We start from the raw sequence: 16,965 nt of genomic DNA, 5'->3' as shown, positions 1-16,965 counted from the left end.
TTTTGCATTTAGTTAAAATGACAAGGACAACCACAGTACACCACTGCAAATAGACTGATAGACTCTTGAGATCTCAGGATATACAAATGGACAATTCTTGTCTAATCATGTGTTATTAGACAGCAAGGTCTCTGACACCACCTATAACCTACAGACAGAAATATGGCACATTTCCACTGGTAGGTTAAAGATTTACAAATCCAGACAAATTCCTGCAAAAAGTCGAGACCAAGAAACCCAGTAAACCTTAGTACTGTAAAGCCCTAATAATTCGCGGCTCGGAACTCGTGGTTCGGAAAATTAGCTGGTTCTTGTTTGGAACCTAACTAACAGAAAGTTGCGGATTATCTTGAAATTTGTGGGAATCCGCAGCAGGACCGAATGTTCAGGAACGTTAACAACAAATGTTTATTAAAATTTAAAAATAGATTATTGTATTAAAGTGACATAATGTTTAGATGAATTCACTAAGGTACCATAGGGGTTGCGGCGGTGCATCCAAAATTTGCGAAGATTCTGAACTCTTAGAACATAACCCCCGCAAGTTCCGGGGGACCATTGTATGGCCTGATTTTACATCTCAACAATCAGTCATCAACAGTTTACATTTTCAAGCAAGTTTAAATAAAATACCCGCTTGGTTAAACAATATATAAAAAATAATATAGAATAAACCAAATTAATGTGTGTGTGTGTGTGTGTGTGTGTGTGTGTGTGTGTGTGTGTGTGTGTGTGTGTGTGTGTGTTTTAAAGAGGTGGCAAAAGTACACACACATCCTTCACTCAGTAGAAGTGCAGATACTGATGTTTTAAAAGACTCTGGTAAAAGATGAAGTTCTGACTACACTTTTTTACTGAAGTTAAAGTAAAGAAGTTTGGGCTCTGACATGTACTTAAGTAAAAAGTAATCATTATTACTACCTGTATTAGTGTCACGCTGCTAACTGAACCTCACATCATATTAATATTCGGGCTGTCAATCAATTAAAATATTTAATTGCAACTTAATCACACATTTATAATCTGTTCTAAATGTACCATAAATTAATACTTTACGTTTTTAAAACTCTAATCAACATGGGCATGGAGAAATATTGATGCTTTATGCAAATCTATGATTATTATTAGTGAAACCAAACTGAAAATAGAGCATGAAGGCGAAATATTCTTGTAAATATAATTATGTTTTTTTTAATAAGGTAAATTATCAGGAAAAATGGAACCTTTTTAATGGAACCAAAATGGAACTTTTACCATGTTTGAATATTTGATGGTTGATTTGAAAGTAGACATTTAAAGATTTCTATACATATATTAATTATGTCTGTGAGGTAAATATTCACTGAGATTCCGGTTGTTTAATTTGTTTCTGTGAAAAGAGATGACAGAGACGGCACAGAGCGCCCCCTGTCTGTTTTCTTTATTTAACATTTTTGTTATTATGAGTGTATACTATATTTCTAGTGAAAAAACAACAGAAAAGAACACAGACTGAAAATGTCAGTTTGTAAACATGGCAATAAGAGCAATCCAACATGCTCATGATCTACCATATTAGCCTTATCATCCAGCAATGCTAAGCTGGTAATCATTACTATTCACTGGTTGAGTAATACATGTTTAAACCACTGGGAAAACACAGACAGCCTTGTAAATAGGTGATAGGTAGTGACAAAGACCTTCCTGTGTATACAGAGACTTGTTTTATATACACCTATATTTGGACACCTTTTAAACCACAGAGTTGACCTGAAAAAGAGTTCAGGTTGAGGTAGACCTACATATAGTACAATGCTGCACTCTAGCATGATTATCCTGGTAATTTCATCTAAAATCAAGTGCATGCAAATGACCGTTCAGTAGACTTTTACTTCTAGAACTTCATCAAATCAGGTTTATCTATCTACAAGAATCCTGCATTTTTAAATTCACTAATATAACAGTTTTTCTCCATCATCAGCGGTTTGAACCCCAAAGTTTCTACAGCCATCTATGGTCAGGAACCAAGGAAACAAAGTTCACTCTGCTCTTTGAATGGGAAGTGTGGCATTTCTCTCTGCTTCTCACTAGTCTAGCATGAGCGTGGGTATGCAGAAGAGGGCAGATAGTGCTTTCCTCCAGGTGTCGTTTTGATTGGCGCATGGTGTATCTACTGATCACCAACATACAGTTCAACAGCAGGCAAAACATTCAGAGAGGAATAAATGATAAAGAAACTCCAGACTCGAACTCACCATGACACACAATGTTTTTCACATAAACTGAGGTGATTAAGTAAAGAGTCATGTGATAAAAATGATCATAGGAACATTAAAGTTATAATAAAGCATAGTATTTTGGATACTTAAGTGCATTTGAGGGCAAATACTTTTGTACTTTTACTCAAATGAAAGTTTAAAGGGACACTTTTAGTTTAGTAGTCATTTTTGAATGTATCTCTACTTTAACTCAACTTCATGGTTTGTGTACTTCATCCCACACTGGTAAAGATCCTGTTAGATGTCTTCACTTGTTTTAGAGAAAGCATTTTTTGACCTTCTCTGGTTGGTAAATGATGTGATGAGGAGAGCGGGCTGGTGGTTGGTATGAACAGTTAGTGAGTTAAATTCTACAAAAAAAGAAACTACACTGAACTACTGGATATAAACTGCCAAAATCCATAAGCACAATTGAATCATCCATTTTTTTTTTTTATTAAGCCCACATGAGAAATTGATTATAGCTGAGTAAATGTATATGATTATGTTTTTAGAATGTTTACTATGTAAATCGGAATTACTGTATTAAGATATACATTTTCTCTAGGCTCGTTTACTGCTAAAAACAGGATTCAGAGCAAATATAAACACACATTACAAAGGTCCACTACAGACACGATAAGTGAAAATAAGATTCAGGCTAGAAGGATAGTCTTTTATTAGCTCCTTCACCTCGGTATCAAACTCCTTAATATACTAAACATTTATTTTTTCTTCATGTTATTGTAGTGTTGGTTCACTCATTAATTTATTGGGACCATAAATCCTACCATTTATCCTACCATGACGAAGTTGTCAGTTTACAGTATATGTCGCAACATAGTTCTACATTTCTCTAGCTGACTGTCTGAGCCTGACTCCCATCCTGTATGGTCTGGGTGCAAGTGTGATTCCAAACACAGGACTGAAATCTGGTTTTCCTGCGTCTTCAGGCCAAATGAACTGGAAGCGGCGCAGCAGGGTGACCACGATGAGGAAGAGCTCCATGCGAGCCAGACCTTCACCCAGACACATACGAGGTCCTGCACAAAAGACCTACACACGTTAGCTTACCATGGTGTGATTTGTCAACATCGTCTTGATGTTAGATATGTGTTCTGTTAGTCAAATCGAAAACCTATTTTGAAAGCATTGCATGCATTATTTTTGTACTATACTAAGTTCTCACCAGCAGAAAAGGGTACGAAGGCCTCTGGTTTCTCAAACTGTCCTTGTTCATTTAGGAAGTTTAATGGGTTGAAGTCATTAGGAAACTTCCACTGGCCTTCCTCACTCAGCACCGAGGACAGGTTTGGGATGATAATAGTTCCCTGAGAAACATGAAATGAGTTGCAGAAGGTAAATTGAACCATTGTTTGAAATCCTCACCTTCGGGATGCTGTAGCCCATCAGTTCAGTATCTCTTGTGGTAGAGTGGAACACACTCAGAGGGACAGTGTTGGCAATGCGCTGACACTCATGAATCACAGCCTGTGTGTACGGCATGTTGTGTCTGTCCTCAAAAGAGATACAAGCTTTCCCCTGCAGAACGTCATCAATCTCCTGCTGGCATTTCTCTGTGTTTGGAGTCAAAATAAATATATTTAGCAAAATGGGATTATGCAAAAAGACATATAATGAGCTGCAAAGTTTAAAGTTTAAACCCTGGATGTCTGGATAAACCATGAGGTAGAGGAAAGCCGTAAGGAGGGTGTTGGATGTGGTATCAGTTCCAGCTGCATACAGGTTGAGAATGTATACTACTAGTTGATGTTCATCAAAGAGGATTCATTGTCCCTCTGGTAAAACAAGTCAGTTTAGTTAGTCCTGAATTTACACTTATTAAAACCTGTGGCCATATTACCCCAAATTCATTTACATTACATGGACTCCCGGGTGACCCCCAGTGATACAAAGCACTAAATCAATCGGTTACTGTTCGTAACCCCGGCTCTCTGAAACATTGAGTGGCGTGATCCATCTATGGAAAGGGCATCCGTACTTGACCTCTGCAGAAGCTTCCAATTGCACTAAGTCTGGCTTGACACCTTTCCTCAGTAAGCATATTTGCTTTTCGTGCAGCAAGGGGGGCAAACTTGGTGGATCTCTCCACTCGATGTTTCAGAGAACAGGGGTTACAAACAGTAACCTATTGTCTCTTTTATCATCCCGTGTTCGAGATCCACCTATGGGAGGTATAGACAACTCCCTGGTTGCCCAATACACTCACAGCGAGGCCATGTAAGCCAGATGACGCCCCTCAAGGTGGTGCTCTGCATGTCACAGAGTTTGAGACCTCACACACTGTGAGGGTGAAAATCCCAGTCATGAAAAACATGACGTGCTAAGATGCATGCTAAAACCCTGACAAATATCCTGCACGGGAACCCCTCTAAACAAAGCCCAAGAAGCAGCCAAGCCTCTAGTGGAGTAAGCTCTGAGGCCACCTGGAGGTTGCACTCCCTAAGATTCATACACCAAGGAGATAGCTTCCACAAGCCAATGAGTGAGGCGTTGCACCACTCCTCGAACACAAGCCACTTGCAATCATAAAAGGAATGTGTAAAAGAGGCCCTGGCATTCTAAATTGTGGCAATAACATGAGGGGGAAGCCCCAAAGTGTTTAAATTTGCCCTCCCACGGGCCAGGCACAGAGAGCCACCCTTTCTGGGTAAGGATGGTAGATCTCCCCGTTTGCTTGGGCCAGGAGGTCCTTGTGCAATGGGAGGGGCCATGGCTCTGCATACAGAAGAGGGATTATCTCTGCTTTCTGCTCTCTGCCACCCAGGTGGAACCTTGGGCCACCTGGGTGCTATGAGGATCAAAGACAAACCCTGTACTTCCACCCTGGCCAGGGTTGGGGTTATCAGGCAGAGCGGAGGAAATGCATAGAGCACGTTGGGCCATGGATGAGCCAGTGCGTCTATGCCGAGGGGGGCATCCTCGTCCCGTAGCAAGAAGATCATAGGACAGTGGGCGTTTTTGCACAAGGCAAAGAGATCGACGGCCCCCTGGCCGAACCTCTTCTATAGCAGCCCCACTATCTGAGGGTGGGCTTCCGTAGAGTGGGTTTCCCCTCGACAAAAGGTCTGCGCCCCTGTTCAGAATGCCCGGGACCTGAGTCGCCCGTAATGAAAGAAAATGTCGTCTGCTCCATACCAAAAGCTTGTGAGCTTGTTGCAGCACACCAGCACATGCTGTCCCTGCAAGCGGGGCAGAAAATGACTCAGAGCCTTTCACACAATAAGGAGCTCCAAATAGTTAATATGGGCTGAGTGAAGTGTGTTTGGCCACACACCCTTCACAGATCTGCCCTCCTGTGTGGCTCATCAACCGGTTATGGAGGCATCTGTCGTTACCACTTTCCACAGCATGATCACCCCATGAGGGGTCCCATGCACGTAAAATTCCGTGCCTCATCATGACATAGTGGCAAAGATCACGCAATGGGCTGAGATGAAGAGATAAGGTCCACTTCATGAAAGCCCTCATTCTCAGAAGGCCTATGCCAAGACATGGACAGATGAAGCCATAAGACCCTGTAATCTGAGACATGTGCGATACTGAATCCCTGCTCCTTTCCTGAACTGCGAGATACAATTCATGAAGGAGGAAATGCGCTTCTGCGACAGGTGCACGCGCAGTGTAGAGGAATTCAGATCCAAACCCAAAATAGGACATTCTGAGCGGGAGTGAAATAGCTCTTGCTCACATTGACTCTGAAACAATGGCTACAGTTCTCAGGAAGGTCGATAGCTTCTTGTGCATGTTTGGGGTGGGAATTCCTAGAGGCGATGAGAGCTCCGCACGCAGCCGGGCAGGCTCATGACAGGTTGTCCACCGGTGTAGCCGGTGCCAACTTAGAAAGCACCATGAAAAAGGTTATGAAGTAGGCTAATAAAAAAGGTACAAGCGTGGGCGGCTTGCAAAGGTAACCTGGCTAAGGACGAGCACGTGCCACTTGCAATCATAGAAGGAATGTGTGAAAGAGGCCCTGGCATTTTAAATAGTGGCAATAACATGAGGGGGAAGCCCCAAATTGATCGGAAGATGTGTCCTCCTCAAGACAAAATAGTGCCGTGCAATAACCAGGAAGGTGTGAGGTAGGATTACAGAAGTGGTGAGAAGCGATTGTCAACTGAGTAAAGGTAACATGTGCAGGTTCCTTATGCACTCAGGTAAGGGGCGTTCTCTAACCTGCCATTGGGCACGTGCTCCTGTCTGTCAAGCCACACTTGGTGCAGTTGGATGCTTCTGGTCAGGTACGGATGCCCTTCCCATAGGTGGATTTTGAACGCGACTAAAAGGTAATTTTTAATCACTCATGAATAAAAAGGAAAGAATGATTTAACAAGTACAGTTACAGTAATGAATTACATTTACTTCATTATTGTCCACCACTGTTTTATTACATAGACTACATTTCTAACACTTTCTGCTGGCGTGTAGTATTACAGGGACACCATAAAGAATGCACTTCACTAACTTAAATAAACCTAAGAATCCATTCCTTTAGTCAGTGACATTAAGACAAATTACAGAAATACAATTTAATTGAATTGAACTAGAAATATTAGATATTCACTGCATTACCACAATTAATCTTAAACCCACACAAACACATACCGACTCAAGTTCATCCAGATAGCAGTCAATAAAGTCAGTTGGCTCTCCTCTGACTCTTGTTTTCTTGTGTTTTTCTATCATGGCACTTGCCATTTTTCTATCTGCTTCGGTGTTCGTGAAGACTTTCTTGAAGGGAAGAGGCAGGGATCTCAACAATGGGAAAGTATCATAGATCTACAAGAGAATCAAGAGTTTATTTTCTTCAGATTTGTCCTCACTAATAAGTTACATAAATTCGTTTGATCTATTTCTTCATGCCTACATTTAGTTTTAACGAAAGTTCAAATGCAGTTAGTGATGAGGTGATGATATAATGTCTTACCATTGACCAAGGACCATTAATAAGCTTGGTACTTTCAGTAACCCTTGCAATATATTGTTTAAGGGTTTCGTTGTCATATTCATAGCGAATCCCAGACAAAACCAGGTAAATAATATTTGATGCTGCGTTGTGGAAAAAAGTCTGAGGATTCAAGGTGCTTCCTGCAGTTACAAAATCGAAGTTCATCAGCATGTTTTTTGGTTTTTTTGTTAATTATATTTTAATTATCATCAACAGAAACTTGATAAATAAGGAAACAAGTTAATACCAGCATGCTTCTCTAATTTGGCAACAAGATGTTCAATTTCCGCCAAAATCCTGTTCTCCATAGATTGTTTCCCCAAGCCAAAGTTCCTCAAGGTCATCAGAGCAAAGCGCCGATGCTCCTTCCATGCAGGGCCATAATCAGCCATTATGACTCCTGTTACAATTCAGGCAAGTCAGTAATTGTATTTCAGTACAAATTTAATCAAAAGGAGTTTTAGTCATCATGCTTGTGTATGTACAATAATTGTTCGTAATCTCACCTTTTCCTTCGGTCATATGGCTAACTAGAATGTTTTGTGGGCGTCCTGAAAAGTCTGCAGATTTGGTCACCAGAGCTTCTTTTATCACCTTAAAACCGTTAAGAACAACAGCTGGGTTTCTCCCTAGATAGAGTCCATAAACGTTCCCATAACGTTCAGCCAACTAAAAAAAAAAAAATGCGTCTTTATTAATTCACTTATTTTTAAGGGTCAGTTATGTTCTATATAAGCAGCATTTATAAACAGGTTTTAAATCCAGATTTAAAATATACTAGGTCTATTTTTGTAATAGAGTTTATTATAAATATTATTATTTACTATGGCTATTAGCTATAGTAATGAGATACATAGAAGAGTGGTAGATCACTAGGATTGTTAATAGACACATATATTGGGAAGTTGGTTGGCTCAAACACCTTGTTTTAGTCTGGTACTACTGTACAATAGGTTCACAAAGACTAGAGTGATCTACAAGACCAAGAAAGAAAGAGCCAAGACTGATACACTGAGACTAGGCAATGGCTAATATAGATGTCAAAGTTATTGGTTACATTTAAAGTGATACATCTACATAAAACACACAAATTCAACAATTTTGGCAAACACTGACAGCACAATTTATTTTAGTCAGCAAAAAAAAAAAAAATCATTTCTTTGTGAACTAGGTTCGGACCTCATTAGGCAACAAAGTTAAATTGAATTTTTTTTTTAGATTTCCTAAGATTTTTTATGCAGTAATCATTGTGTAAATGTATTCTTCTGGACTGTATAATTGACGTTTTCCATTTAAATGTTTACAGAAAAATACAACACTGATAAACTATTACTGCTAAAACAAATGTTTATAAGACCATTTCAATGATAAACACATTTTTCAGTTCTGGATCAGATATAACACAATGACATACCATTTTAAAGTCTTTCAGAGGATTTTTGATGTTTATATCAAGAAGACTGCCAAATATAGGTAGCGGTTGGGGTCCAGGTGGGAAGTTCTTGGGCCTCTGGATCCGGACTAAGTGGAAAATAAGAAAAAGACAAAAGCCTAAAAGAATTAAGGAACCCAACATGATGGCTGCTCTACCACTGCTCTATAGACTGCTGCTGCATGAAGACCTTTCACTGTATCACTGTATCAGCACTGTATGAATGCTGTTAATCATTTACGCAGTGGTTGTTGCCCGTTTTGTGTGATGCAGAGTTTTATAAAACATTAAACTTAATTTTTCTTTTTTATCTTATGTAAAAAACAGAATGCTTATGCATTTAGTCAAAATGACAAGGACAACCACAGCACACCACTGCAAATAGACTGATAGACTCTTGAGATCTCAGGATATACAAATGGACAATTCTTGTCTAATCATGTGTGAATAGACAGCAAGGTCTCTGACACCACCTATAACCTATATGATAAGACATAAGACCCATAATAAGACAAATATTATGGCACATTTCCACTGGTAGGTTAAAGATTTGCAAATTCAGACTCCAAATTCCTGCAAGAAGTCGAGACCAAGAAACCCTATAAAACTCAGTACAGTAAACCCCTAATAATTCGCGGTTCGGAACTTGCAGCACAGAAAATTTGCGGGTATCCGCAGCGAAACCGAATGTTCAGGAATGTTAGGAATAACATTTTGAACTGTGTTTGCACTAACAAATTTCATACAATTATTAATTGTGGCTGCGGGGGTGCATTTTTCAGATCTCTTCAGGGGACCACTGTATAGCCTGATTTTACATCTCAACAACCAGTCAATCATTCTCAGATGTGCAAGATGATGGTATGTCTACAGCAATAGCTATAAAGTCCATCCGAGTTTATGGTCCTCCATCTATCAACCAATATTGTATTAAATGAAATTACTGAAGTACTGCAAAAAAGTGGAAAAATATGAAGAATATAACTTAGACTGGCATTATGACAATATAAAGCACTACCAGATTGTATTTTTCCAAGGAATTGCTGATGTTTAGATTAAAAATATGGGAAGTTATTGGGCTTCTGGATCCTGATTAAGAAGAAAAAAGGTAAAAAGCAAAATACTACGTGTCAAGGAGCCCAAAATGATGCATGTCAGAACACTGTCCTGCGGACCTCTTCTACACCGAGACCTTTTGCTTAGTCAAACTGTGCATCCTATCAATCATTGACACAGCTGTACTGTAATGTCAGTCTAAAAGGTAAAAAAAAATGCAACCTATAACTAAAAGAAACTCCTTTGAGGGTAATTTAATTGCATTTACATGTATGGTATTCAACAGATACCCTTTACCAGGAACTTTATCAATAAACACATCCTTTTATTGGTTCTGTAGGTCATTGGAAACTTTGTTTGTTCGCAGGGTGTTTTGTCTTTAGCAAATAAAAAGCAGTTCAGTTGGATTTTAGTTAAATATGTATTCAGGTACTTTCAATGTAAAGCTTCATATATATATATATATATATATATATATATATATATATATATATATATATTCACAGAGCTGTTATGAAAGAAGGATTGGCCATTTTGGTTATATGGGGGTGCTCAATGTCTGATCTCACATAGAACTACTGGTTTTCTCCCAATAAGTTGATATACAGCCTATTATGGTAATGTTGTAAATAAGAATTTGAAAAGAAATAAGCTTTTAATAAATATTTGTCAAGCTTAAAAAAAAAAAAAAAAGCTTAAAACAGAGACACTGATCGGTGACGTGCTGCGTTTTTGACCAGTTAAGTTTTTATCCTCATAAATAAAAAAGGAAGAACTGATTTTGCAAAGTTTGACAGAAAGTTTCACTTTTCACTATCCATGAGCGAAATAGGAGAATATTGGCAGCTGGGACTGGAATATTTAACAACATCTGGAAGATTCTGTAAAGGTCTTTTCTGTTTGCATCGATGTTCTGCTGTACTAAGATCGTGCTCGCACAGGCGCTTTAGCGGATTACATTTCATTTGGCGTCATTTGAAATGCACATCCAAAATGTTTTTTATACATTTTTTTCTATATCTATATAGTGCAAAGTTCTGTACATCTTAGCTTTAAAATGTTATGAGGAATTGTTTTACAACTGTATATCGACATTGCCTTTAATTTTAACTTCAAAAAGATTTTAAGGCATTGTGAGTTTCTTGTCTCACTTGACAGGCAGTTTTGGTAATTTGATCAGTTGACTGTGGGTAAGACTTTATGATTTTGATTCGACTATGTAAATTCTTAGTCGGAGACACCCATAATATATTCGCTGTCTAATGGGTTTGGAAGCATTTGTCTGAGTCTGAGCAGACAGAATAGCCCTGTATTCTTCTTTTTCCAGCAGTCACATAAATAAAATATAAGGAACCCCATCCACTGGCAGCTACTGTAGGTGTATTGGTGGTTTCTTCATATCATTTGCAGTTCCTTTCATTCTCATTTGACAATTCTTATTTTTTGGCAATACACTGGTCTGTATTTGAGGTATTTTATTTACATTTTGTGGTTAAGCCTCTGCATTTACTCTGTACTTTACACTTGGTTCTAACACACACACACACACACACACACACCTGCCTTTCTCCTAGAAGTTGTTCTTGATCTGGCCAACTGCTGGGATTTAGAATTTTTAACACTACTTAAGACTTTATATTAAGACACACCAACAACAGATTTCCAAATGCACACATGGACCAGACCTTTTGTCTGCTTGCTTGTGAGTAAAATAATGAGAGATAAGATACAGCTGATTACGGAAAAGCTACGAACTCAACAGTATACAGATAAGTGTTAGTAGTTTTAAATATTAAAATACACACATACACACACACACACATACAGAACAAGGTTTTTATGATTTGAAAGAGAGGCTTTAATGAGTTTCTCATCATGTTCAAATCAACATTCCACGTAATATGTGAGGTCCTTAACAACGTCTGTCTCCATATTACATTTTGGATCCTTTATTAATGTTTATTGTGAAGTCATTTCTCTAGCTGGATGTCTGAGCCTGACTCCCATCCTGTACGGTTTGGGTGCAATTGTGATTCCAAACACAGGAGTGAAATCTGGTTCTCCTGCATCTTTAGGCCAAACGAACCGGAAGTGGCGCAGCAGCGTGACCAAAATGAGGAAGAGCTCAGTGCGAGCCAGACCTTCACCCAAACACACACGAGGTCCTGCACATATAGAAAAACACATAGTTTAGATATAGTATTTAGTTTGATATAGATAGATAGATAGATAGATAGATAGATAGATAGATAGATAGATAGATAGATAGATAGATAGATAGATAGATAGATAGATAGATAGATAGATAGATAGATAGATCTAACAATACATGAGGTAGAATGTTGTAATGTGTGCAACAGTAAGATAATGTGCAGCAGTAATAGTAAGAGGCATCATGAAAAAACAATATATGTAGACATGATAATGTAAAAGTACTTGAATGCATAAATTGTGTACTGTGGTTTACAATATTTCTCACCAGCAGAAAAGGGTATGAAGGCCTCTGGTTTCTCAAACTGCCCGTGCTCATTGAGGAAGTTTGATGGGTTAAACTCATGAGGAAACTTCCACTGGCCTTCCTCACTCAGCACTGAGGACAGGTTTGGGATGATAATAGTTCCCTAAAAAACAGTGAATGGAAAACATGAAATGAGTTACAGATGGTAAATCCATTGTTTGAAATCCTCACCTTTGGAATGTTGTAGCCCATCAGTTCAGTATCTCTTGAGGTAAGGTGGAACACACTCAGAGGGACAGTGTTGGCGATGCGCTGAGACTCATGGATCACTGCCTGGGTGTACGGCATGTTGTGTCTGTCCTCGAAAGATACCTCAGCTTTTCCCTGCAGAACGTCATCAATCTCCTGCTGGCATTTTTCTAGAAAACAATGTGTTTGGCTCTGTTAGGAATCAAATCAAACCAATTAACGAAACATTTTAGCATTATAATGAATGCCAGTGAAGTTTAAACCCTGGATGTCTGGAAAAACCATGAGGTAGAGGAAAGCCGTAAGGAGGGTGTTGGACGAGGTATCAGTCCCAGCTGAATGCAGGACTAAAATATACATTATGAGCTGCATTTCATCGAAGGTGGATCCATTTTCTTTCTGTTTAAGACAGTAACAAGACAGTTCAGTTAGTCCTGATTTCAGCAGCTAAAGACTTTCATATCGTTTGGGTTCTCGATAGTGGAATGTTACAGAGATCGAAACTGCTACCGTATTCATAAAGTTTAATAGAAGGTCCGTGATAATTATAATATAATATTATATATATATATTTTTTATATATAGTAGACTGTTTATTCAGCTTGCTACTCCTTAATGCCATAATCTTGTGATCTGTAACCTTTCATTTCTGCACATTTTTCTTAATTACTGTACACCTTTATATTTATTCACTGTACTTCTGAGTGTCCACACATCTCTGCACTGAAATAGCCTTTATATTTATTCACTGTATATACTTCATATATATACCACTGCTGTAAATATGCCAGATAGTTATCTGCACTGTAAATATGCTAGATATTTATCTGCACTTTTGCACGACTGCTACATTTTGCACTTCTGGTAGATGCCAAACTGCATTTCGTTGCTGTGTACCTGTACAATGCAATGACAATAAAGTTGTATCTATCTATCTATCTATCTATCTATCTATCTATCTATCTATCTATCTATCTATCTATCTATCTATCTATCTATCTATCTATCTATTTATCTATCTATCTATCTATCTATCTATCTATAAATCAATCAGTCATATTTTCACATAAACTGAGTTGATTAAAGAAGAGATTTGTGGAAAAAATTTGATAATAGGAAAATTATAGCCATAATAAATCATAGTACTTTGGATACGTAAGTACATTTGAAGGCAAAAATTTTGAATCTCTACTTTAACACAACTACATGCTTTGTGAACTTCATCCACCACTTTTCATTTCACTCATTAAAGAGTAGCTTCTTTTTTGTTTCCTAACGACTGTCACCACTGGGTAACTCACTAGAGATCTAAGTCTATATCCAGATCTTTGTAAAGATCCTACATCACCATCACTATGGTTAAAATACTTTAACAACTAATATTCAACAAACTTTTAAATGAATATTATACACCAAAAACCACTGACCTTGTCCTGCTCATCCAGATAGCAGTCAACAAAGTCTCTTGGTTTTCCTGGGACTCTTGTTTCCTTGTGCTTGTTGAGTAAGGCAATTGTTATTGTTTTTAGTAAGTGGGTGTTTTTAAAAACCTTCATAAAGGGAAGAGGCAGGAATCTAACCAACGGAAATGTATCATAGATCTATAAGAAGAATGCAGAAGGTTAGAATTAGCAACAGTCAATGCAATCATTGATCAGATGATGTGATCTGATGTCTTACAATTGACCACGGTCCATTAATAATCTTATTATTTTCAGTAAACAACGCGATATATTGTTTAAGGGTTTCATCGTCATAGTCATAGCGAGTGCCAAACAAAACAAGGGAGATGATGTTTGATGCTGCGTTGTGGAACAAAGTCTGAGGATTCAAGGAGCTTCCTGCAAATAAAGAATTCGGTGAAACGGGGCATGAAAACCAATATTAGAAAATGAATTCATGTTATACCAGAATGTTTCTTCAATTTTCCAACAAGGTGTTCAATTTCCCCCAGAATCCTCTTCTCCATCGACTGTTTCCCCAAACCGAAGTTCCTTAAAGACATAAGCGCAAAGCGCCTGTGCTCCTTCCATGCAGGACCGTAATCAGTCATTAGGATTCCTGTTACGGTTGACTCGTGTTAGTAACTTAATTACAAAGTCGGAAAGTGTCAGTACTCATCTCAGGAACACTTGATATCTCACCTTTCCTTTCAGTTATATGGCTGGTTAGCAAATCTTGTGGGCGTCCTGAAAAGTCTGCAGATTTAGTCACCAGAGCTTCTTTAATAGCTTTTATACCATTGAGAACAACAACAGGATTGCGCCCGAGATACAGGCTGTAAATGCTCCCATAACGCTCAGCCAGCTACGGATAAACAGAAAGGAGTTTTTTTTTATTGGAGACATTCCTAACAAACGTTTGTCCAAGTCTCAGGAGTTTTATTATTTTTTAATATTATACTGTTTATACATGATGAAAACTGGTAATACTGGTATTATAGTACTGGCTTGTTGGTGCAGGGATATCTACTGCATGCAGCCTTAATAAAAGACCACTTACCTGTTGTTTTGCAATATTATGAATGCAAGTGATGGACGAAAAAAAGAAAAAAAAAGAAATGCAATTTGTTTTGGTACTTAAGTAGCTTTTTTGTGTATCTGTGCTTCACTAAAGTAAGCACCATCTGCTGATCACCAACATACAGTTCAGCATCAGTTGAAGGTTTGGGTTCAAGATAATTGTAATAAAAATCAATCAGTGTTTGAGTCATTAATATCATTCTATTATTAGATCAGTGTGCTGAGAGTCACATTCGAGTCTTTTCACACAAACTGTGTTGATTAAGTTAAGAGTCTTGTGATAAAAATGATAATAAGAACATTATAGTATAATAAATTACTACTTTAGATACTTAAAAACATTTAAGGACAAATACTTTTGTACTTTTACTCAAGTGAAAGTTTAAAGGGACACTTTTACTGGAGTCACATTTTACTAAATGTATATATTTTAACTCAACTATACGCTTTGTGTTCTTCATCCACCACTGGAAACACACTCATTAAAGTCAATTGTTCTAATGCACCTAAGACTCAGTTTCAATTATTTCCCAGACTCGCATATTATGTCAAAATAACAACATACCAGTTTGAAGTCGTTCAGAGGATTGTTGAGATTTAGTTGTAAAAGGTTGCCGAATACGGGCAGCGGCCATGGCCCGGGTGGGAAGTTCTTGGGCCTGTGGATGCCGATTAAGTGGAAAAATAGGAAGACGCAAATCCCTAAAAGAATTAAGGAGCCCAACATGATGCATGCAGTTACTCTGTACACTTCGGCTACATACGAAGCTTTTGCTGAAAATCTCGGTGGAGTGGCAGTGATTCCTGTCAATCATTTACTCTGTGAATTGTTTCGTGTTGTGTATCATATAGAACAGTTGAAGTTAATAATTTATTTTGTATAATCTCATTTTAAACAATTGCAACTGCAAATGCATGTTTTTACTTGCACTCCACAGACCAATCAAATATTTGTGTAAAATATCAAAGATCTACTTGTTCATAGTTCTACTAATTATAATGATAAATAACCTGAAAAACAAATATCACTCTCTGGAGGGGCAATTCATTTACATCTATATTTTATTTGGTAGAAGCATTTTTTTTTCCAGGGTTTCTACCAGTAAACTCATCCAGATATTGGTTGTACAAAAGTAACATATGAAGTATACCATCTATCTAAAGACTCTGTTGTTGTGATCTGAACTTAGAAGGAGGAGATCTTTGCCCAAACATCTATAAAGACAGAGACAGAGAGGTCTTTGACATCACCCATCACCTACTCACAAGGCTGTTCTGGCACTAATCCAGATCTACAAACACAACCTCAGTTTAGCTTACCTTACGTCCCCCCTTACAGCTCAGCATTATACTATATTTCTTATAACTAGGGACTCTGTGGTATTTAGTATTTTGTCCTTTAGGGTTTAGTGAAAAATTCTGACAAATTTGAGTAAAAACTTGAATAAAAATCCATAATAAATCCATAAATAAGGATTCATGATTTTGTTCTTCTAAAATAAAATATTTGGATTGTGTAAGGAGGAGAAGCTGTTAAAGGGAACGGTGTCATCAAGCCAGTAGACATGGACCTATCCAACATTCAGCAGGAGCATAACGAGACAGTTTTGCTCTTCATCTAGTCATACACAGATGTTTGATCCTGAGCGTCACACCCTGGAGTCTCAACAGATGAGCCAAGGGTGAGACGCTGTATCCAGTAAGACATGTCGTTGGATCGTAACAAGCTTTTCATTTCTTTTCATCTTTGAGAACAAAATAAACCACATGGAAATGAAGATCCTGAAGTAAACCTGTGCTGCAGAACTAAACATGTACTGTGCCTTCTTTACTTCAGTAAAGAACTCGACGATGGCAAGATGGAAGACAACGTCTTCTTCTCCATCCACAAAATCGCTCTGTTCCATCCTGGAACTTGCTTCATTTCACCAAAAAAGACCATTCTGGGTACTAATTACAGCTCTTCTGCTGCTGCAAGTGTACCTGGAATGTACCTAGCATGCTTGATAATTAAGACATAGTAGAAAGCCACATCGTCTTCT

General features: G+C 38.1%; 2 protein-coding genes across 2 annotated transcripts; both read right to left on the bottom strand.

The window, feature by feature from the left end:
• Positions 1–3,083: 3,083 nt before the first annotated feature.
• Positions 3,084–8,811, bottom strand: LOC124386054 (cytochrome P450 2D15-like). The gene is given in 10 exon segments (XM_046849655.1): positions 3,084–3,280; positions 3,427–3,568; positions 3,627–3,814; positions 3,902–4,021; positions 4,024–4,036; positions 6,864–7,037; positions 7,186–7,346; positions 7,454–7,606; positions 7,713–7,875; positions 8,621–8,811. Coding segments are annotated over 10 exon segments (1,473 nt in total). The 5' UTR covers positions 8,783–8,811.
• Positions 8,812–11,610: 2,799 nt separating this feature from the next.
• Positions 11,611–15,835, bottom strand: LOC124386055 (cytochrome P450 2F2-like). The gene is made up of 9 exons (XM_046849656.1): positions 15,489–15,835; positions 14,546–14,708; positions 14,310–14,462; positions 14,082–14,242; positions 13,829–14,002; positions 12,665–12,800; positions 12,384–12,571; positions 12,174–12,315; positions 11,611–11,859 (listed from the first exon to the last, which is right to left on the bottom strand). Exons 1-9 carry the CDS (start codon positions 15,648–15,650, stop codon positions 11,654–11,656), a joined length of 1,485 nt encoding a protein of 494 aa, XP_046705612.1. The 5' UTR covers positions 15,651–15,835; the 3' UTR covers positions 11,611–11,653.
• Positions 15,836–16,965: the final 1,130 nt, after the last annotated feature.

This window comes from Silurus meridionalis, chromosome 5 (genome assembly GCF_014805685.1).
Source record: "Silurus meridionalis isolate SWU-2019-XX chromosome 5, ASM1480568v1, whole genome shotgun sequence".
In the NCBI taxonomy this organism is placed as follows: domain Eukaryota; kingdom Metazoa; phylum Chordata; class Actinopteri; order Siluriformes; family Siluridae; genus Silurus; species Silurus meridionalis.
The sequence above is the reverse complement of the archived record's forward strand: the minus strand, read 5'-3'. Positions and strand labels throughout refer to the sequence as shown.